Raw genomic sequence first — 24,234 nt, forward strand, 5'->3', positions numbered from 1 at the left:
TAGATTGTTCGTTGTGTTTTTTTGTCTATTTTTTTGTTGTTTGTCCATTTTTTTTGCAGCTTTTTTGTTTTGTTTCGTGTCGTTTGTCTCATTTTTGTAATATTTTGTCTTGGTTTTGCCTTTTTTTGTGTGACTTTTGTCATTTTGATCATTTTACTGGTCTGGCCCACTTCAGATCAGATTGGACTGAATGTGGTCCTTGAACTAAAATGAGTTTGACACCCCTGCTGTGATGTACTTAGTGAATTGTTGTGTGGCAGATGTATGTAGTCCTAAAAACACTGGTTCATTGTATTCTTTAATAAATTTTAAAATTAAGATATATGTGCTTTTCACCATGCATGTATACAGACACAAAGGAAAACCAGGGCAAATTGCAAAACAGCTTCGAATTAATTTGTGTTGGCAGTTAGTGTATGTAACAGCATGTAGTCAGCGCCTGAAACTGCACTAAAAGAAGCAGAAATTCAAGTAAATCAAAACAATAGCAGCAGATGCAGAGAAAGCAAATTTTCCCCAGGCAAATTTTTGGCATTCCCTCCATCGCTCTCTCTATTCCATCCTCCCTTTTCTTCACTCCAGCCCTCCATCATCCCCCTCCAGGTTGGTTGCTAATTCCAGTAAGAGGTCATTTATTAACAGACACGGCACCGGCAGCCAAGCCCTTCATTCCCTCAATGGCTTTTTACCACGGCTAAAGGCCATGCTGCAGATCTGAAAAGCCTGGACCTCAGCAAAATAAGCAAACTGCCTCAGTTTCTACATGATTTCTGTGCAAATGACAGTGAGCAACAACAAAAACTAGCTTGAAAAGTGTGGATTTAAAATAAACTTAAAAAATTTGCTGCTGCAGTTTGACATTTAGCACTGACTCATTTCCAATCACATTTGAACAAACATCACATTTTGCCCACATTCCTATACATTTGATGTTGTATCACATTTATAGGGGATTTTCAGATTGGTGTGCAGTAATTCCACTCCATATTTTTGTTGTAAAGCATGGTTTTTCATGATTTAATATATCTAATGTGGATTCTATTTTTAGTAGGTTTAATGATTTTCTCTTTGCACCAACTGGAGCTCCAGCACTTTAACCATTAAAGCTTCAGCTAAATGTTCTGTTTTGGAGGACTAGATCATGCACAAATGACTAAATAGATGAATCAAAAGAGCAAAAGGTCTGTTTTGACACCTTCTGAATTTTCTGCCTATCCGTCTCTCTGTTGTTTATTCTCTCGCCTTTTGCTCTCTGTTTATTTTTGTCCTATTCCAGTGCATCTTTTTTGTTCTTCTGTACATCTCATATAAGGGTGAATGCAGAGCTTCAGCATTCATCCTTCTGCCAGACAAACCAAACCTCCAGGTTGCAGTCACCCCTGGCAACGGCTGAACCTGCCCACAGTGCATTAAGGAGGCCAGTAGAGGGAGCAGCGACGATGCTGCCGGTGGTGATGGTAAGTCAGTAAGTAAAACTCAGGAACACACGGAAGGCGACCAGGGCAGAGAAACTGGCATCAGAATGACATTTAAATAAAATGCTCTGTAAATGGGAAACCATCCAGTAACTGTCTAGATATGTTAACCAGCTCAATATTGACAATATTCCTGCATTTTACATTCCCCAGTTTAAACTCTGATCCTTGTCCCACAATTTCTCTTTTCTCTGTTGTTTACTTATACTTCAGCATATATCCTGCATATCCAAGGTGTAAAATCCAAATTCCTTCAAATAACAGTGATTGTACAAACACAGGCCACCATATGGGAGATTTGTCCTTTTTAGATAACACTGGAGAGTCCCTGATGAGACACCGACTGGGAGGGAAGAGACTCAACGTCCCTGAAGAGACGGAGAATGTGAGGAAGAGTGAGCAGATTGAAAAGGAGTGCTACTCCTGTGTGTCAAAAGTGTGAGATTCAGCTGCTAAGAGAGCAAACAGCAAGAACCCACGAGAGACAGAAACAGAGGGAGACAGAGGCACGAGGAAGAACTTTATCTGCAGAGGGATAAGGTGTTTGGACAGTGATGACAGAGGTTCTCACTGCTGGGAAATGCCTAGCAATCAGCCTGTATATCTCACACACATACACACACACACACACACACACACACACACACACACACACACACACACACAACACACACACACACACACACACAGACGACGTAAAGGGAGCTGCTATAGGGTAACAGAGTGCTAACTGTTCCTATGTTGCACCTGAACCCTCTGTCTTGTGGTGGTGTGTGTAGCATACTGGCTAAGTGAAAAAGCACAACCAGGTGTTGTGATGCAAATAACAGCAGTGGAGATGAAGGATGCAGGAGTATTTGGTAACTGAGTCCATTGCTTTTCCATATCAGAACACCTGATCCTTTTACCACCAACTGTCCCACCAAATGAAATAAATGTCCTTCTGTCCCTTTTCAGTTTGGTGAGGTTAGTTTGACTGGTGAGAGTTAAGTGGTAAAGTAGAAGTCTAAGCATCCAAAACAGCAAAAACTGAAATAATTACCAGATATTTAACTTTCCTGTGGTCCTTGGACTAATTATGTGTGATGTGCTGTTCTGTCAGAAAAGTTAACCAAATCTAAACTTACTATACATTTCATGAAAAACATTTTAATCATTTAGAAATCTAACCCACAAAAATGTTGCACTAATTGTCATGACTGACAGTGATATGACAAAAATGTTGTGACTTTTTGGCTGGATCTTGCTGAACCACAGGCTCTTTTCATGGAGTGGATAGGAGACAAGCAAGTGAAATAATACATATACAAAAAATGTGTATATAGTATTTAGAATCACCATTTTTTCCAGTAATGGTAGCACTTAAAAAATGTTGTACTTTCTGAAGCCAGGCTTTCTCAATTTTTGTAAAATAACTAAAGAAACAATAAAGAAACTCCTAACTTGGTCACTCTGCTCTTGTCTCTACTTCAAGCCAGTGTTGTGTTGTTTCCATCGAGGTCCAAGGCTTTCTACTGAACTCGAAAAGGAGCCAACAATGAGCAAACAGGAATGAAAAACAGTCATTAAGTTTCAGTATATCTGCAGAACATCCGTTTGAAGGATGGAAATGTGTTGATGATGATGATGACTGACGGCCCTGATGAAGATCTCAGAGGTCACCTGCCACCTTCACTTTGCTTGGTCTCTCCCTGTTCATGGCATTGCCATGGCAACCAGCAATTCTTCTCTTCGCCGAGTCTCCACGGTTACCGACCTGCTCTCATTCATAAGCGTTGCCAGGGAAACGCAGCCCCGGCTCATTGATGGAATCTCAGCATTGCCGCAGCAACGGGGATGGGAAGTGGGTCTCCTAGCGATTGATTTTCAACCCCTCCAAACCCCCGTATCTCCCACCCACCCACACACACACCCACACCCACACACACACACACACACACACACACACACACACACACACACACACACACACACACACACACACACACACACACACACCGTGTTCCAACAGCAGCTGCAACATACAGTATATAGCTGCAAGTATTACATTCCCTCGTATGCCGACAGACACAAACCAGTGAAACTGCATTATTTTTTCCTGCATACATGCACACATCAGATGTATGTTCTCACTCTGCTTGCATACACTGCGTATGATCAGGTGACAGTGACGAATGCAGCACAGGTCGTATGGATGACCCACTTTCTCTGCTGCTAGTGAACACTGAAAATCTGACAACATTTATACAAAGATTCTACGTACACACAAACACATAAAATGTGGTTGAAGCATAAAATCCTAAAGCAGTGGAACTTCATTCCACTAACTGGTCAAGTCCATGTTACTGTCAATAATTTTTCAAACATTTATTAATTACAACCAAAACAGCAGTTATCCCTTCCATTTAATGAACATATACATTCCATATTCCATACATTCATTTCCTCAGATTTTTGTTGCAGCTCAGAAGCCATAATGCTCTCATTTTAGCACTTTTATACTAGTTGCTTGTGTGCTTTGCAAGTGAAATTAGGGTTTTACTAATGAACTTTGAGGGAAAACAAATCTTGGCCTGCAACAATGTTTCTGAACTGTTAAAGCTTCAAACTGCAGTCTGCAGTCCTTGAGTAGAATCTCACTGATAAGTGACTAATGCACGATTGTGCTCTTGTCTCCTGGGCTCTGAGGTTTTGAAATAATACTCCTGATGATCCAAACTACAAAAACAAGGAGCAACTTCTAATCATAACTGAATTATATCTTAATAAAAAGCATTGCAGAGTCCTTAAGTGTAAGTATGCAGTGGCAGAGCTGCAAGTTCCATCACTGTTATTAATTTATACAGAACATGTACTATGTGTGTGTGCAGAGGACATGCATGCATTAAAAATGTGCTGTGTGTGTAGTGCAGGTTATCACTGTGTGGTGCCTTTGGCAAAAATAGTACAAACACACACTGGCAACATGCAAGAGACTGGGACAAGTTCCAACCAGTGACAAGTGCATAAGCTGTGTGGGTGTCTGTGTGTGTGTGTGTGTGTGTGTGTTGTGTGTGTGTGTGTGTGTGTGTGTGTGAATGCTTGTGCACACGGTTTATGTGTGTGTTGTGTGGAAATAGTGTGGGAGTGCCATGTGTCATCACAGTGTGAGCTCCTGTCCCCTCAGTGTCTCCCACTGAGCCCTCAACCCTCAACCCTCAACCCCCTCCTGCTTAAACATACAACTACACATGTGATGGACATCGAGCGCACACACTTGAGGGATTTGAACAACATGTTGGAACACGGTGTAAGAAATAAACAAAGGCCGTCATCCATGTTAAAGACGTACGACACACTGGTTTCACTATCGCCATTATCTTTATGGTCACTGCATTAATATTCACAGTGATCAGTGTTCTCCCTTTGAAAAGGAATTCTCTAAGGTACACTTGTTTTCCCAGCTATTTAGCAGGCAGGTCTCTTGGATCTGACAACTTGTCTCAGTGTTTTCAGCCTGTTATTGTAATCCCAGACTGATTCCATGGTGCTGAGGTCAGGTCTCTGTGGGTGCCTATCATCTGCTGTCACCGAGGGCTGTAGTTTTGGGGTTGTTGTCATGCTGCACACATCATGACCATCAGATGCCATCCTAACTGTACTGCATGACAGATAAGAGTCTTAACATGTCAAGGAAAGAAGCAGAAGACCCTAAACTTACATAGATAAAGGGTCCTGAAGTAAAATAATATATAGATGTTTATTTCTCAGACACCAGTAAAACTACTAAAAATAGGACAGTCATTTAAGCAGGAGCAATATGACAGTAACCTTTGCTAAAGCTGAAATAGGCAACTCTTCCCTGTCAGTTCGAGGTCCCACCCATCAGACAATTAAGGGATAAGCACGAGTTTCAAATGTCCAAAAGTAGTAAAGCCAAAATTCAACATCTAAATTTAGGTCTCTGCTTAACTCATGTAGTGGTCTGACTCACCGGATGCAGAAAGCAGGATTAAGCCAACACTAGTTCCAGACAGCATTCTCCCCTTTTGCTTTCTGCATGTTACCGTTTTCTTTGCATTGGGAAACAACAACAATAAGCTCCTGGCTAGTTGTTTTCTGCGATTAATCCATTCTAATCACAGTGCTTGTCTCCCTGCATGCAAACGCTCCAACACGACAATTCCACCTGTCGCCACTTAGCTCCACACATGACCACTGATTGGTTTAAAGAAGTAGTGACCGAAAGAACAAGATCGCGGGTACAAGCGGCTGAAATGAGTTTCCTCCGCAGGGTGGCTGGGCTCTCCCTTAGAGATAGGGTGAGAAGCTCGGCCATCCGGGAGGATCTCAGAGTAGAGCCGCTGCTCCTCTGCGTAGAGAGGAGCCAAATTAGGTGGCTCGGGCATCTAATTAGGATGCCCCCCGGACGCCTCCCTGGTGAGGTGTTTAGGGCACGTCCCACCGGGAGGAGACCCCGGGGAAGACCCAGGACACGCTGGAGAGACTATGTCTCTCAGCTGGCCTGGGAATGCCTTGGGGTCCCCAAGCTAGATGATGTGGCCGGGGAGAGGGAGGTCTGGGCTTCCCTCCTAAAGCTGCTGCCCCCGCGACCCGACCCGGACCAGCGGTAGAAGATGGATGGATGGATGGATGGATGGATGGATGGATGGATGGATGGATGGATGGATGGATGGATGGATGGTTTAAAGAAATACAAATGAGCCCAGTGTTTTTTCTCTCCGACTGAAGTCTGAAAACAGAGCCAGGAAGAGGTGCAGGAGTCTAGCCATTTGGCCAGTGTTTCACCAAAACAATCCCCCCCACTGCCTAAAATGATGAAGGTGTTTTTGTCCTTACACCAGAATGACAATGACATGCAGTCAGACCATTCTCCAGCGCGGTCTAGATAGGTCTGACCATTCCACTTAATAGATTTGCCTTTATTTATTTGAATATCTACTATAAGATTTAACAATCACCTGACAAAAACATAAGATAACATGCAGGAAAAGCACTTCTTCATAAGGTAATTAAGCTGGGCTGTGGATTTCTGTGAAACTTGTTTGATCTCTCTTGTATTTGTCAGATGCTGTGAAGCCAATGTTGAGCTGCTGCAACCTCACATTTCAGCTATGAAATTAGTGAGAGAAATGACACCACTACTGATAGGAATTATTGGCAAAACCATGAGAACAAAGATGTAGAAACACACACATCAATGCCATTTGGCAATCAGCATTCTGGTCCTTCTTTGAGTAGTTGAGCGTAGTTGTAGTTTACTTCCTGTCCTGTCTATAAATGTCTGTAAAACAGCACTAGTATGGGAGTAAGATAGATGTAAGGTTTGAAACAAAAAATGGCTTTGCTCTTCCAACCTCTCCCACCACCCACGCTCTATCTCTCTCCTATAGATACGGGACATTAAGCTGCATTTCATAACTGTTATGTCAGTGCTCACCTCAAGCCTCTGCTAGCAAGGTGGTAAGTCCTGACCACTTTCACCTGAGAGAGTCTGTTCCAGGGTGTCAAACTCATTGTAGTTCAGGTTCCACATTCAGCCCAATCTGATCTCCAGTGGACCGGACCAGTAAAATCACAGCACAATAACTGAAAAATAACCACAATTCCACATTTTTCCTTTGTTTTAGAGCAAAAATGTTCACATTTAAGGAATTATCTTTTTACAAAACATTATGAACAACCTGAAATTTCTTAAGAAAAATAAGTTTAATTTCAACAACATTCAGCCTCAGTTTATCATTTCCACATTACAAATTCCAGATCACAGAGTGTCAACAAAGGAACACAACATTTAGTCACCTGGAACTGAACAATATAGTATTTTATTTTATGATCAAAATGACAAAAGTCAGACCAAAAAAAGACAAAAAAACAACAAAAACAAGACAAAATATTAGAAAAATGAGACACAAAACGACAAAAACGAGAAACAAAATGACAAAAAAACAAGACAAACGACACGAAACAAACAAAAAAGACAAAAATTTGACAAAAAAGTTACAAAGCAACAGAAAAATGGAAAATGACAAAAATTAGACAAAAAATGACAAAAGAGAAACAAAGCGACAAAAATAGACTAACAACACAAGCGAGACAAAAAAACACAAAACGACAAAAACGATACACAAAAACAATGAATAAAGCACAAACTGACAAAAATATGACAAAAACTGCAAAGGAGACAAGATGGAAACACAAAAAGACAAAAACGAGAAACACAATGACAAAAACATGAGACAAAGGACAAAAGAACAATGAACAATCTAGGATCTTACTTTAAAATCAAAACAACTTGTCATGGTCTAGAAATGATTTTAAATTTCTAGTTTTACTAATTTACAATCTGCAGTTAATGTCTTCTCTGGAATTTTTCCACTTTGAGGGCCGGATTGGACCCTCTGGAGGACCGCTTTTGGCCCACGGGCAGCATGTTGGACACCCCTGGTCTATTAGATGGGTGTAGAGGGGAGGTCGGCAGAGGGTTGCAGGTGAAAGAGTGACTCAGTAATGGTTCCATCACCTCCAACTTCTATCATCAAGGATCTCTATAATGCTTAATCAGAAAAAACTGCTTCTCCTGCTTTCTATTCAAATGTCTTTTATCGCTCATTTCATTCCGTTTCTCATTCCTGTCTTCTGGGTGTTGAGGCTTTCATTGGAAGAGGCAGGACAGAAGCACTCTCATTCTGACCACACGCTCCATCCTCATCCATCCCCCTTCCTCTCTTCATTTTCTCCTGTTATTGCTGATCTCAGCAGAGTGCTAACACTCAGCTGATAGACTCTCCTCCTCCACCACCCAAACTCACTTATTCCCTCCATCTTTTCTCCTTTCCTTTCGTGTCATTCTCTCTTGCTCTGATTTTATGTTTGCCCTGGTGACAGGAGGATGAGGAGATGAAGGAGGCAAATAAGGAGGAGGAATATTCTGTTGTCATTCTCTCTCAGTCTTTACTCCATCCATGAACCATCTGTCCATTAATCACTTGTGTGTTTTATAAACCTTTATTTATCTATTATAGCACGGGTGTCCAACATGCGGCCAGCGGGCCAGAAGCAGTCCTCCAGAGGGTCCAATCCGTCCCTCAAAGTGTAAAAATTCCAGAGAAGACATTAACTGCAGATTGTAAATTAGTAAAATTAGAAATTTAAAATCATTTCTAGACCATGACAAGTTGTTTAGATCATAAAGTAAAATACTAGATTGTTCATTGTTCTTGTGCTGTTTTGTGTCTCATTTTTGTAATATTTTTTCTTGTTTTTGTCTTTTTTTGTCTGAGTTGTAGTTTGTCTCATGTTTTTGTCATTTTGTTTCTCATGTTTCTCTTGTTTCCTTTTTGTCTCGCTTGTGTTTTTTGTCTTATTTTTGTCATTTTCTGTTACGCTTTATTCGCTGTTTTGTGTGTTTTTGTCGTTTTGTGTATTTTTGTCGCTTTGTAACTTTTTTGTCTATTTTTTGTGTCGTTTTTAGTTTTGTTTTGTCGTTTGTCTCATTTTTTGTCATTTTATTTCTTGTCATTTTTTTGTCTAACTTTTGTTATTTTGATTCAGTTCCAGATAGCTGTGACTAAATGTGTTCCTTTGTCGACAGTCTGTGATCTGGAAGTTGTAATGTTTAAATGATAAACTGATGCTGAATGTTGTTGAAATTGAACTTCTTTTTCTTCAGAAATTTCAGGTTGTTCATGATGTTTACTTAAATGTGAACATTTTCAGAATGTACTTTCTTGCACCAAAACAAAGGAAACATTAGGAGTTGTGGTTATTTGTAGGTTATTATGCTGTGGTTTTACTGGTCCGGTCCACTGGAGATCAAATTGGGCTGAATGTGGAACCTGGACTAAGATGAATTTGACACTCCTGGTTTAGATGGTGAGAAAAATAACTTCAGTGAAACTTAACTATTGTGCAATCTGAATATTAGTGGGTTTTTCTTGGCTTGCTGCTAAAGTCTGCTGAAACTAAACTGATCAGATGTATCAGTGAGGAAATGACCACATCCGAGTCAGACATAGTAGAGAAAGATTAGAGTGATGTTAGAACATCACATAAATATAGGTACGGCTACCAGAGGGGGTCACTTGAAAGGTGGAATTTATTGACCCTGTTAAAGAGATCATGGTATAATTTTTTTTCTTCAATGCTGGGGAGATCAGAAGTCAGGGATTACGTGTCTTCCAAAAGGACACTTGAGAAGGACAGATGCTTGATAACGCTGTGGGTACGATAAACAACAATTACTTTCTTACCTTTACCACCCTGCTCCCTCCTCACAGTGTGTGCTTCTGTCTGTGACTCTATTTCTGTTCACAAGGGTGTGTGGGTGAGCACAAAGCACCACATTAAGGCAGGCTTTTAACAAAAATGATTTTGTTTAAAGTGACATGTCAACCGCTTCATTTCGCAACTGGTGTTTGGAAACGGCCAGATGATCAGCAGAAGGCAAAAGCAGTTGAACACAGAAAGTCTCTAATCTTATATTCATCAGACCTCATCAAGGTAAAGTCAGACTACGTTTCAGAGACAGCTGTATCACTCAACCTGAGACTGCTTTTAGTAAAAACACCTCAACAATGCAACCATCCAGCCCGGTCTCCTTCCAAACTTGTGACACACGGGCGCTTAGTGAGGAACTCTTGACGTTATATTTCATTACACTCGATGCCTTCTAGTGTCATTTTTCAATATGCAGAGGAGTTCAACAGATTTCTACTGTAAAACATCAGAAATAGACCCTAATAGTCAGTAGTTATATTTTCTCTACGGATGACACTGAGGAGCTTTCATTGCAACGTGTGGCTAACGTTGTGAAATTTTCACCAAAATAATGATCTTACCCTAAACTTAACAATGTAGTTTTGGTTTATATGTAACCAAACAGTGGGTGAAAACTGAACTTTTTGTCACATTGAAAAATAAAACTAAGTGAAAAGATAATGGTCTGACACAAGTCTTAAGGTACATGTCCACTACATCTGGCAATTTCCCACATCCCATTCATTGTCAATGTGAAATGCATCGCGTTGCAATGCTGGTCCGGTTGCAGTTAGTTTTGGGCTGTGATCTGGTGCGTCTGCCCAGAGTGTGCAGCAGCTCATTTGCATAAAGTAGAATTGTCTTCTACTTTATGGAAACTCGATGCGGCAAGCGGAGATCCGATGCATTGCGAAACTTTGGTCAAACGTCTAAACTAGCCGTCGCTGAACTGAAATGAGGACAGATTCAGCTGCTGCACAGATTATTTCTCGCCTAAAATGCTTTCAGAAATACTTTTCACTGAAGTGTTTTTGAAATAAAAGAGAAAGTTTGCAGTCGATCTGCTGTGTTGAAAGCGTTGTCATGTGACCACCTAGTGGCCACTAGCGACCGCCCACCAAGTGGGCGATTTTCAGACGTGGCGTGTCTACATGTGGGAAAAATGGATCCAGTGGACAGGTATCATTAGCCTCCATCATCCTTAAGCCTGTTTCGTTCTTGCCGCATCTGCGAGGTCCGTGCAGCTTTGTGCAGACCAATTGCCACGCCCCCTCACATGGCCCTTCTTAAGTGGAAAATTTCCGTGTTGCACACCTCCAAATTTTTCTAACTACACGGACGGAGACACGTGCAAAGCTGGCAGAAGAACAGGAGCTTCTAGCAGCAGAAGTTCAGAAATCCAGACATTTATAGGATTCATCACCCAGAGATCATCGTGGTAGCCGGGCTATGAACAATTTATGGCGTGAAATTAAAACTAACTGCTGAAATGCAATTATTTGGTAAAATTCCATGTTGTAAGTGGTGTAAACAACGGCAAACTTCTTCTACTCTGAACACAGCCTCCTTTCATAAATAACTGTAGTGTTAGCTTGATGTTACACTTGGATGTGTCCTGATAGGAAAATTAATGCACTTTACAGAGAAAGCGACAGTTCTCTACGCGCCCTGTCAATCTTTTCAGCCTCGTCGTGAACATTATCAAACTTACAGGCATTAGAATAGTTGTGCAACCTAGCACCCTCTATGTGAGTGAAACTGTTCATATGCAGCAGATAACCTGCAGGGCACAGAGTTGGAGGCGATAGGAGAACGTATAGGAGAGTGATGAGCCTGTAAATGACTGCAGAGCAATAATGATAATGGAAGTGATGGCAAAAGGACAACTTTCAATCAAGTACTCTCTCTCTCTCTCTCTATGGCTGTGACCTCATTTTTCTCTCGCTGCTGGACGTATTCCCTCTCTCAGTGTTCTTACAGTATTTTCTAATAGGATGCACTGCACTTACCGGGACACCTGTGCAGTGTTTCCTAATGTTTGATTGAATTTTCACTTGGTGCTGGAGAGTGGCCTCATTCATACCAAAGTCAGCTGATGTTTTGTTTACAGTCAGGAGCCTTCTGCCATAAATGTGTTTAAGCTATTTATGGACCCTGATGCCCGAGTCAATAAAGCTGAAAACACATCTTTTTGATCACTGGTTTCATCTAATCTGATTTGTTTTTGATGCAAAGCTCATTCGTGACATGTCCCTGCAGTGAGTCACAGGCTCCTGTTTCCCCATGTCTCAAGTTCTGGTGTCATTTGGCATCTCTGCCAGACACTCCAGTGACTAAGTACAGCATCTTTACTCCCTAAGATGGGGAGAATGCTGCTCTGAATCTCTTGAGGTTTCTCTGTATCACCTGCACAATTTATTCCTTCTCTCAAGTCAAAAAAAAAAAAAGTTTCAGTCTTTTGCATGTGCATAAACGAAATCTGGGTTAAACTGGCTGTGAACACTTAGTTGTGAATATATAAAGACTATATATATATATATATATATATATATATATATATATATATATATATATATATATATATATATATATATATATATATATATATATATATATATATATATATATATATATATATATATATATATATATATATAAAAAAGGATTCTTAGCCTGGAACATGATGATGTTTTAGACCAATTCCATGTTTTAAACCAGACATTCTTCTGAAAGCTCTGTCTTTACTGTTTTTATAAAATCCAAAATCTCTTGTAACTTTTTTTTTTAAACACTTGTTCTGTTTCCCAGTGCTTATTGTTGTTTTTTTTTTTTGTTGTTGGTAAAAAAAATACTTCTTGCATGATTTTGTAAAGCAATGAAAAGTAAACTTAGACTGTCACAAAAACAAGCAAACTAAAGTACTAAAGTAAGAAATTAGATTTTTTCAATATACATGTTAAAGACGGTAACCCTAAACCTTAGTTTTACATGAGATCTTGCACATGTCTGGGTGTTTTAATGTGTAAGGAAGGATATAGACATGTGCAAAAACCCTGATATATAACTGTGATATATATAACAATGGATAGATATAATGTTATTGATGTAATTTTAGAGATATATTTACAGTATGCAATGTTATTTTAATTTTTCTGTTAAATACAAAATAAAATCTTTGTGAAATTGCAACTGTTTTTACTTTTCTTATGGGAAAAAAAGTTTTTTTCATGTTATTTTCGATTCAGACATACCAATTCCTCGTGTATTTCTCTGTTTTTATTGAAATTTTTGTGCATTTCAAAATAGAGGAAAACTCTGTAAATAAAAAGGAGGAATTGAACAAAATCAGGTCAGAATTACCACGTTATAATGTTATTTATTTACAAAAATTATCTTTAATAATTCCAAAGAGTGAGAGAGCACTACAAAATGCAGTGTATAGTTGTCCTATATGTGCATTTTAAAATATATACGTCATAGATGTAGAATGAGAGAGGTCTATTTCTGTCTGTGAGCATCCATTAGGAGTCGTAGGGACATCTGCACGTCCTCTCATTGACTGACTGGCCCAGACCTTACTGTAAATCATCAGATTAGTGTGACATCACAGCGTGGCTCTGAAAACCAATGGACTGTCATCCCCGAATACTAAACACACTATTCACTCTGTGTGAGTGTGTCTCCTCGCCTCTTTTCCTGTTCTCATTAATTCTTGTCCTCATCAAGTCTGTAGAGTGTGTTTGCCAAGAATGAAGTCAGCACACGTGCATGCGCACACACACACACACACACACACACACACACACACACACACACACACACACACACACACACACACTTCACAACACAGTGGCAGAGGCCTTCCCAGTCACGACTCACGCAGCACAACCACACACTCTCCCAGAAGAAAAAAAGAGGAGATAAAAAGCGAGAGAGGGAGGGAGACTGACACTATTAACACAAAAAAAACTCAACTAAAAGTCTGAAGCTTCGGTTTGTGTCTCCCAGATGCTGCAATGTTTGTTACACAACACGATATCAAAGTGTTGAGATGAGCAGTTGTGATTTAGTTATTTCTGGATCCTCACCAGTAGCGCTACCCTTTGGATGTGGCACGAGAGGAGAGGCTATAGAATTATTTAGAGAAAAAGTGATCATCCACTCGAGGAGCCTGAATGTACAGGGTGTCCCTAAAACACTGACATTATTTGAGATGTCCATATCGGAGTGACTGAGTTATTTTGGACATGAAATGTTTTATTCTACAAATTTCAAGTGTAAAAATTCGGGGGGATGGTAATTTTAGAATGTTCCAAAGTTATCACAAATGTTCAGCATGTGTGTCGCTTGTGACATGGCACACGTCAAGTCCGTAGTGGAGTTCCGAATGTGGTGTGTAATGTTCTCCACAGTTCGATCATAAAGAAAAATACTAGATTGTTCATTGTTCTTTTGTGTCTCATTTTTGTAATATCTTGTCTTGTTTTTGTTGTTTTGTTTGACTTTTGTCGTTTGTCTCACGTTTTTGTCATTTCGTTTCTCATTTTTGTCTTTTTGTGTTTCCTTTTATCTCACTTATATTTTTTGTCTTATTTTTGTCATTTTATGTTTTGCATTTTTCATGGTTTTGTGTATCGTTTTTGTCATTTTGTTTTTTGTCTTGCTTGTGTTGTCTATTATTTTGTCGCTTTGTTTCTCTTTTGTCATTTTTTGTCAAATTTTTGTCGTTTGTCCATTTTTTTGCTGCTTTGTAACTTTTTTGTCTAATTTTTTGGTCATTTTGTGTCTCATTTTTGTCGTTTTGTGTCTCATTTTTCTAATACTTTGTCTTGTTTTTCTTGTTTTTGTCTGACTTTTGTCGTTTTGATCATAAAATAAAACACTGTATCGTTCAGCTCCAGGTGACAAAATGTGTTCCTTTGTCGACACTGTGATCTGGAAGTTGTAATGTGGAAATGATAAACTGAGGCTGAATGTTGCTGAAAATGAATTTATTTTTCTTAGGAAATTTCAGGTTGTTCATGATGTTTTGTAAAAGATAATTCCTTAATGTGAACATTTTTGCACTAAAACGAAGGAAGAAGGGAAATTGTGTCTCATGTTTTTGTTGTTTTTTTTCTCGTTTTTGTCGTTTTGTATTTCCTTCTTGTCTCACTTGTATGTTTTGGTTTTTTTTGTCATTTTGTGTTTTGCTTTATTTGCTGTTTTGTGTGTCGTTTTTGTCGTTTTGTGCTTTTTGTCTCGCTTGTGTAGTTTGACTATTTTTATTTTTTTGTTTTTTTGTCATTTTTGTCTCGTTTGTGTCATTTGTGTAATTTTTTTGTCTTGTTTTTGTTCACTTTTTGTCGCATTGTAAGTTTTTAATGACGTTTTTTGACTTTGTTTTGTCTTGTGTCATTTGTCTCATTTTTTCATTTTATTTCTTCATTTTGTTGTTTTGTGTCTTATTTTTGTAATATTTTGTCTTGTTTGTGTTGTTTTTTGTCTTGTTTTAGTTGTTTGTCTCATGTTTTTGTCATTTTGTTTCTTTTTTGTCATTTTTGTCTGTTTGTGTGATTCTTTGTCTTTTTTTCGCTTTTTTGTTTGATGTCGTGTCATTTGTCTCATTTTTTTGTCATTTTGTTTCTCTATTATGCTGTGATTTTACTGCTCCGGCCCACTTGACATCAAATTGGGCTTAATGTGGCCCCTGGACTAAAATGAGTTGGACTCCCCTGGTCTAATATGATGATCCTCTGTTGGTCCCCGTAGCTGGTTCAAGTATCACAAGGTGCCTGCTTCAAGTGAAAAATTAAAATTAAACTTACTGACCTGTCCTAACAGAGACAGATAATAGGTCAGATAATATGTCAGAGGGCATTGGTATAACTCAAAAAGTTCTGGGTACTTGCACTTTACTCGAGTATTTCCAATTTTTGTTATTTCTTTACAATTCAGAGACAAATGCTGCATTTTCTACTTTATTTGCAAACTTTAATTATGACTTACTGTGCCTGTTCAGATTAACAAAACAACATGCAATCAACAAATGAACTATGTTGTAGCCTAATATACACTTTTCTGGATCATTATACTAACAGTTCTGCATAATGAGTATTTTTACTGTTGGTACTTCAACTATATTTTGTGCTTACATGACCCTGTTTTTTAGACTATTCGAACACCATACAGACACATCGAGAGATGGAATTCACATCCTCCTGCAGTTTATTTCACCAGACTTGAGGGAAAAAAAGTCCAAACAAGTGAAAAATGAGATCTATTACTGACAATATTTGCAAAACTAATGCTTAAACCCACCCTAACCCTTTGAAGAAGTGAGGAAGGTTCTTAAAATTTTCTTCCCCCTCAGGGTCTTAAACTGGTCCTTACATCGACGGGATAAATAGAAAACGTGCTCAGCAGGAAGCCGTGGTAAACATGTCTGTGTGCACAGCGAGACCTTGCTTTCAGTTTACAATGTTCCATATGAATATACATGAAAGCTTGAAATATGACCATAATTGCAATATAGGCCATGCATAGTAATTGTGTGTGTACACTTACACTATCTAAATGCAGTAATGCTGTGTGCATGTGCACCATAAGGCAGCAGCAGGGTGTGTGTTCTATAGGCTGTGCTGAGTGATTGATCATAGTGAGCAGGGAAAAGCAGGTTACTGCAGCACTTCCACACATCCATTCCTTCTCTCTCTACACCCTCCCCCCTCCTTCCATCTCCATCTTCCCTCCTCCTCTCATTCCTCTTCCAAACCTCTCTCTCATGCTCCATACATCACTCTCACCTCCCCCGCCCCCCGGCCATCACTCTTCCCTCCTTCCTGTGGTCTTCCTCCTCTGGCTCTAAGCTCGGCTCTGCTCTCCATCCTTCTCACGCCTTCTTTAACAGCCAAACTCATCTTGTATTCCCCCTCTCTCTTTCTGTCCTGTTATCCGGAGCCCAGGGGAACAGAGAGAAGTCGTCACGTGTCTTCTTTTTCTTCCACCTCCTCCTCCTTTCTCCTCCCTCTGTTATCTAGCTGCAGTAGTACTCCCATGCTACTCAGGCGAGGGCTTGATCGCTCTCACAGGGCTTCCTCTGCCCGGATCATCTATCCATCTACTCCATCTATGTAGCCGTCCATCCACACTGCTGCAGTAAGTGTTAAGTTTCAGTGACAGTGGTTTAACGCTGTATTTATAGGTGAGCATTAGGGGCATGGCTGTTGATAGACAAGCACTGTTACAGGAGATGGTCAGGCCTACAGAACACTTCTTTTTGCATCACTAGATGTTCCTGCCCCTACAAATGAGCAACCCTTGACAGAAGCAGGAACACATTTGTGTCTGTCTGATTGAGCTGAAACCAGCCAACGACAATGCCACTGCTTCACCTGGAGGATCTGCAGCATTTCTGAAACACAACAAACCTTGTGCTAGGTCGGGCCACGGCGTATCCGCTGGCTGGATTACTCGTGCACTGAGCAAAGAAGGTTACGTTTCTCGGCTGCGACTGAAGGAGCCTTTCAAATGGGACAACCTTGTTTTGTTGCTGTTACAGATTTGGTCTTTAAATGCAGCGTTCACAGTGACCTAAATGGATACACAGAAAATGAATTGTGACATTTTCCTTACTGGTCTTTCAGAATTTTTTTATGTGCAGGTTTAACAGCAGGTTCAGTTGTGTTAACATAATGCTGTCCTTTGTCTGTTCTTTACTGCAAAAGGGAAATCTGCTCCCATTTGCTCACGGACCTGACAGGATCTCCAGCACTGAATTCTGCTGAAGGACAGTTTGAACGTGTTCCGCTAAAAACATGCATCAAGCTCCTAATCGTGATGTGATACTGCATTCTGGAGGGTATGTTAGCAATTCTCAGGAGACAAAACATACAAACACTATACAATCGCCACCTCAAAACATAAAAAGCAGAATATTTGAAGCTTTAATAGAACCCAGACACTGGTGTGACTTTCTTTCCTGCAGTAAAACACTGTGTCACAGCTGCTGCTGTAATCTGATAGAAGATATTCCTGCTTTTAGCTTCAGTGATTTGGTAGATCATTCTAATAAAGTAGATTTAAAGTGAACAGAGAGAGGGAGGGAGGAAACTCTGCTACCCCTCTGTCTGCTATTGCCATAACAAGAAACCTGCTCCCCCTTCTCTGGGAGAAGTGACATTTCACTTTGCCCTGGTTGCTGCTCCCTGCAGGGACGCTCTGATCCGGTCTCTGTGTGTGTGTGTGTGTGTGTGTGTGTGTGTGTGTGTGTGTGTGTGTGTGTGTGTGTGTGTGTGTCCTCATTAAAGGCTGATAGCGACCGAGGGGGAGTGGCCCTGATCACACATGCACACCTTGTCCAACCAGACCTCTGCTGTGTCTGTGTGAGTCTGTCTCAGATCAGAAAAGAGACAAAGTCATGCCACTGGAGGCAGGGACAGACACGCAGCGATTCCGAGTACGAATTAAACACAAAAACAGGCCATGTGTTAACATTGTCACCAGCATCAATTCAAACTATTAAGCAGCCGTCACTGCAATAACCGTGTGTGTGTGTGTGTGTGTGTGTGTGTGTGTGTGCGTGTGCGCGTGTGTCTGTGTGTCTGTGTGTCTTGTATTTGCCTGTCTGTATTCTAGTCTTTCCCCCTTGACAAACACTGCACTGTATCTTGTTACCATCTCCTCCACCAAGCAGCCATATTTAGATCACACAACACACACAGCTCCATCGTCTTCCTTCCACCTGGCTGCACACTGTAAAAAACACTTCTACCACCTGGCTGCACACTGTAAAAAAACACTCCTACCACCTGGCTGCACACTGTAAAAAAACACTCCTACCACCTGGCTGCACACTGTGAAAAAAAATACTGTTTTTACAGCAAAAAACAAGCGACAAAAGTCAGACAAAAAAACAACAAAAATGAGACAAAATATTACAAAAATGAGACACAAAAAGACAAAAGAACAATGAGCAATCTAGTATTTTACTTTAACATAAAAAAAATAGTCATGGTCTAGAATGATTTTAAATTTCTAGTTTTACTAATTTACAATCTGCAGTCAATGTCTTCTCTGGAATGTTTACACTTTGAGGGCCGGATTGGACCCTCTGGAGGACCAGTTTTGGTCCACGGGCCGCATGTTGGACACCCCTGGTCTAGAAAATTGAAAAGTTACATAAAAATACCATATAAAATAAAGTTTGCATAACTTACTATAAATATTACAGCACATTTTCCATTATTAGCACAACAGTAAGTGTTTTTAACATTAAATATATGCATTTTTTTTAGCAAAAATTGCAGTTAAAGCTGTCATAAATATTAAAGCATATGTCCGTTACGAACACAACATTAATATTAACTGGGAAAAACTGTATTCTTTTCAAGAATTAAATGAAAAGATTACTGTATTGTTATGCATTTTATGGCATTTTTCCATTAAAAAGATCTAAAAAACCCCACTTTTCTCCTGATTAACCTATTTACGGTGATTCAGTGTTATATAAACCGCATCAAACTGTTTTAGACTTGAAATGACTGCAAACATTTTTTACAGCATACAAATGGCTCAAAATCAGGTCAGATTAAGTAGTGAGTGGTTAATGACATGTATGATACCGGCAGTTTGTGTGGACTACTTTTAAATGATCTATTTCATCTTGATTTATGTTTGCATGTTTTTAAATGTGTTCTTTGCTGCTTCCTGTCATGCATGGGGTACAGTACATGGGAAGCATCTCTCAAGAAAAGAAAAAAGGGAAGAAAAGACAGAGTCCCTCTAAGTAATTAGAAATAACAGAACAATTTGTGCTTCCTCTTATTAACAGCAATCTGAGTGGGATGTTGTACGCTTGAATCATCTGTTCTCAGCTTATTTTTGCCAGAAACATGACTTCAGAAATCTCTGCACAAACTGGACATGTGGTTGTCACCATCGGGAAACTGGCTGGTGTGAAACCTTCTCTTTGTTTAAGCTTTTTTGAAGTCACTGCTGATTGTGTGTAGCTGCGTAATGCCCAAAAATATCCCAAATTATTCAGCCTAGAGTCAGGAAACTTAAAAGAAACCTTGACATGTGATTGCCCCAGCTAACCCGGTGTAAGAGTGGAAAGGGTAGCCATGGAAACACATCCTACACATTTCAGCTTTCAAAAGCAGGAAACCACAAACAACAACAAACCAGTGAAAACACAGAAATGGACAAATCAATAAATAAAACTGTCAAATAAGAAATTAATAAAAGCCAAAAAAAAAAAAAAGATCCTGAAGAAGAATTAGGATAAAAAAAAATGCTCAGTTGTAAACAGCGTTCCTGCGGACTCACCCAGTGAGCACAACCACGAAGTCCATGACGTTCCAGCCGTTCCTCAGGTAGGAGCCCTTATGTAACGCAAAACCCAGAGCTAGGATCTTTATCCCAGACTCAAAACAGAAGATGGCTATGAAGTAGGGCTCCGTCTCCTCCTGCAGGGGAGAAAGGCAGCAGGACAGAGATGGAGATGATGGAAAACGGAGTAAAACAGGGGAGGAGAGAGCGAAAGAAAAGAGGGTCAGTGGCAGGCAGACTGTAGGTCACAGGGAGGGTTTTATTGCTATTTATTATAAAGGAATACACAATGATTTTGAAGAACACCATGTTTACTAACCCTCTGAACTCCAAGCAGTTTCTGGGCACATTTTTACTCACTGCAGGCTCATGTTTCATATTAAGTCCTGTACCTCTAAGGAAACAGATGATGACCATGACCAGGAGAAAAGAGAATTCAAAAAGTCTTTTCTGCTGTATGATGCAATTATGTTGCCATAGATCATGAAAAACAGAAAATCAACATGTTTTCAAGCACTCACAGGTGGTATTAATGCTCTAAAAAATGACATAGTATGGATACCTTGCTTCCATACTTGTGTACACAGCCTGCAGTTCAGCCCAGTTCCGCTGAAAAGTTCCTGAATTCAGACATGAGTCACCAATTACTTTGCAGTTCCAGTGAGGAGGGCAGAATTTTTACTTTTTTCACAGAATTTGGTTAGAACAAACAACAGGTTATTTTTTTGGCGACATTCGAAGTGAGACATGGACAGTAAAATTCTAATGAGATATTGTGATTTTAAGCGTAGGTTTGGTTAAGTTTCCCAACCAAATGGTACATCACAGACAGTTTGTTCGAGGACTGTTGTGAAGTTGACAATCTGCCCATTCTTTTGGTTTCTACAGTTTCTGGCTCTGATAAATGGTGTACTTTCAGCAATTTTGTAAAGACAACATGTCTGCTTTGTGTTTCAGAGGGTTAGAGTGTGAAAAACAGCACCAAACTTTAAACCAGGGGTGTCCAACATGCAGCCCGTGGGCCAAAACTGGCCCTCCTGAGGGTCCAATGCAGCCCATAGGACGACTTTGTAAAGTATAAAAATTCCAGAGAAGACATTAACTGCAGATTGTATATTAGTAAAACTAGAAATTTAAAATAATTTCTAGACCTAACAAGTTGTTTTGATGTTAAAGTAAAATACTAGATTACTCATGTTTTTTTTGTCTTTTTGTGTCTTGTTTTTGTAATATTTTGTCTTGTTTTTGTTGTTTTTTGTCTGACTTCTGTCATTTGTCTCATGTTTTTGTCATTTTGTTTCTCGTTTTTATCTTTTAGTGTTTTCTTTTTGTCTCGCTTGTGTTTTTTGTTTTTTGTCATTTTGTGTTTTGCTTTATTGTTTTTGTTTGTCGTTTTTGTGTTTCTTTGTCTCACTTGTGTTGTTAGTCTATTTCTTTGTCGTTTTGTTTCTCTCTTTTGTCATTTTTTGTCTCGTTTTTGGTCGTTTGTCAATTTTTTTGTTGCTTTGTAACTTTTTTGTCCAATTTTTTGTCTCTTTTTTGTTTTTTTAATGCTGTTTGTGTAATTTTTTGAATTTTGTTTCTTTTTTCTCATTTTGTGTCTAATTTTTCTAATATTTTGTCTTGTTTTTGTTTTTTCCCTTTTTTTGGTCTGACTTTTGTCATTTTGATTATAAAATAAAACACTGTATCGTTCAGTTCCAGATAGCTGTGACTAAATGTTGTGTTCCTTTGTCGACACTCTGTGATCTGGAAGTTGTAATGTGGAGATGATAAACCGAGGCTGAATGTTGTTGAAATTGAACTGAAATTTCAGGTTGTTCATAATGTTTTGTTAAAAGATAATTCCTTAAACATGAACATTTTTGCTGTAAAACAAAGTAAAAATGTTATTTATAGGTTATTATGCTGTTATTTTACTGGTCCAGCCCACGTCAGATCAAAATGGGTTGAATGTGGAACCTGGATTAAAATGAGTTTGACACCCCTGCTTTAAACCATCAGACCATAAAAAAAATAACAATAAAGAAAATACTCCAACAATGCCCAGTTGTATTAATGTTTTAGTAGTAATCCCAGCCAGTATGAGCATGTATTGTCATTTGCTGGTGTGATTATGCTCTTGTGTGTTTATTTCTGTCTGTGTTTGCTTTGTGACTGTAGGTTTAGTATTCATCTTTGAAATCTACTGTGCAGCACCTGTCTCTGTGTTTGCAAGCCTTTGTGTGTGTTTCTGTGTGTACACACCGGTGAATACGTGTGCGCTGTATGTGTGTGTAGAGTGTGTTACCAGTCGTTCAGACAGAGGCGTCTTGTCTCCATCGGGAAGGTGCTGCTCCAGAGCCAGGACGATGCAGTTTGCGATGATGGTGGTGAGGATCATCCATTCAAACGGAGTACAGCGGAGTTAAGGCCAACATCACAAACAAAGCACACACACATACACATTCTACAATTACTGTCACTGCACCGTGACCCTGCCACTGCTGTTTAACATTTCATTCACTGTATTTTAAACATCTCTGCATTAAGAAGTCCAGTCCGGCCCGTGACATTTCCGCTCCGTTGCTCCGTCTGCACATATATTTCTTCTTCTTTCTAAAAGTCAAATAAAGGTAAAACGGAATTTAAAAAAGTCTGCTCTTTGATCCACAAATATTCTCCTAAACTCCCAAAATTCACCTGATTCTCTGAGTTAAAAAAAACAAATAAACTAAATATTTTAATAGCACAAGAGCCAGGATGATTCCTCTCTGTACATCTGTCTTCTTTTTATGTAATTATGTGTTTCTCGTTTCCTGTACAGCAAAATGTGACTCATCTGTTTGTTTGCTATCTTTGTAAATACGGTTAACTCCACTTGAACTTCAGCTGACTTTGATTTTGCACCAGAAGTAAACCTTTGTTGTCCCTTGACATGTGGGTCACTGATGCCTATGTACGGCTATGAATTATTTTGTTTAACCAAGAGAACCGAAGACAAACAATCAACACGAAACCTGTGTCATAACCCGTCACAATATCCTGAAGGAATCCACTGATAGTTCCTCAATATTCCTTTTAGACACATCAGTTATAGAAACAAACCTTAGACAACCAGCGATGTCAGCATTACAAAATACTTTAGATTGAAAATGGACAGTTTATTAAATTCTCTGTGAAAATGAAATTCCTCCACTCACACAGGCTGACTCAGAGGTCGCCTGGTGGAGCAGCCAGTTTCTCACAGCGCTCCACCCTGTCAAGTGTGTTTGGATGTGGTGTAGTGTGTGTGTGTGTGTGTGTGTGTGTGTGTGTGTGTGTGTGTGTGTGTGTGTGTGTGTGTGTGTGTGTGTGTGTGTGTGTGTGTGTGTGTGTGTCCATGCCTGAGTAATGACTGCTGGAGGGGCTAAGATGACTGGATACATCCAGACAGATCAAGCCTGAGCCTAATTGGCCAGTCATTATCCTGTTAGCCCGCATGTGTGTGTGTGTGTGTGTGTGTGTGTGGTGGGAGTACGTGTCTATTGTCGTGTTTACCAGATGCAACACTGACACTGACACTATGGCTGGAGGACGGCCTGTGTGTGTGCGTGTGTGTGTGTGTGTGTGTGTGTGTGTGTGTGTGTGTGTGTGTGTGTGTGTGTGTGTGTGTGTGTGTGTGTGTGTGTGTGTGTGTGTGTGTGTGTGTGTGTGTGTGTGTGAGGTATAAGAGGCTGCTGGTTGATGTGAGTGGATCGGACAGGTCAGTCTGGGGAGTACATACTAACAAGACAATGCCGCTGAACTGCACGGCACACGCTGGCTGGCCGACACAACACACACCTATCCTGGTAGAAGACGTGTAGAAGACACAACACACATCTATCCTGGTAGAAGCAGGCTGGAATGCCAAACACACAAGAACACCACATCTTGATTTATAAGGCTATTCTTGAGAAGATCCCATCTTATTTATCATCTCTTTTAATCAGGAATAATAGGGCTTACAGCCTCATTTCACTGTTCCTAAGGTCAGAACGGAAATGGGGAAGAAAGCTTTTAGATCTGCTCCTCCAACTACATGGAACATTTTGCAGTCAGAACTCAAACTCCAAAGTCTGGTAACACTGAATGCATTTAAGGCTGTGATCAGTCCAATCATATCCCGGCTTCTGGAGTGCAAATGTTTTAATTGAGAGCAAATGTTTTATTTTAACTAATCTAGTAA

The 24,234-nt window shown here is 39.8% G+C and overlaps 1 protein-coding gene across 16 annotated transcripts in view; it reads right to left on the reverse strand.

Moving 5' to 3' along the window:
* cacna1ab (calcium channel, voltage-dependent, P/Q type, alpha 1A subunit, b) overlaps positions 1 to 23,326 on the reverse strand; it is a 111,451-nt gene extending 88,125 nt beyond the window's left edge. For 11 of the 16 annotated variants that reach the window (XM_055009965.1, XM_055009954.1, XM_055009952.1 and 8 more), the window contains exons 1-2: positions 22,336 to 23,318; positions 20,043 to 20,182 (exon numbers count right to left, since the gene is read on the reverse strand). In XM_055009965.1, the coding sequence (XP_054865940.1) occupies positions 20,043 to 20,182; positions 22,336 to 22,428 (233 nt within the window). In that variant the 5' untranslated portion in view covers positions 22,429 to 23,318. Of the gene's footprint in view, positions 1 to 20,042; positions 20,183 to 22,335 lie in introns of all 16 variants that reach the window. The other 5 variants (XM_055009967.1, XM_055009962.1, XM_055009959.1 and 2 more) reach the window with 3 other exon arrangements.
* Between the last annotated feature and the right edge of the window lie 908 nt (positions 23,327 to 24,234).

The sequence above is a fragment of the Amphiprion ocellaris genome, chromosome 4 (genome assembly GCF_022539595.1).
Source record: "Amphiprion ocellaris isolate individual 3 ecotype Okinawa chromosome 4, ASM2253959v1, whole genome shotgun sequence".
NCBI classification, from domain to species: domain Eukaryota; kingdom Metazoa; phylum Chordata; class Actinopteri; family Pomacentridae; genus Amphiprion; species Amphiprion ocellaris.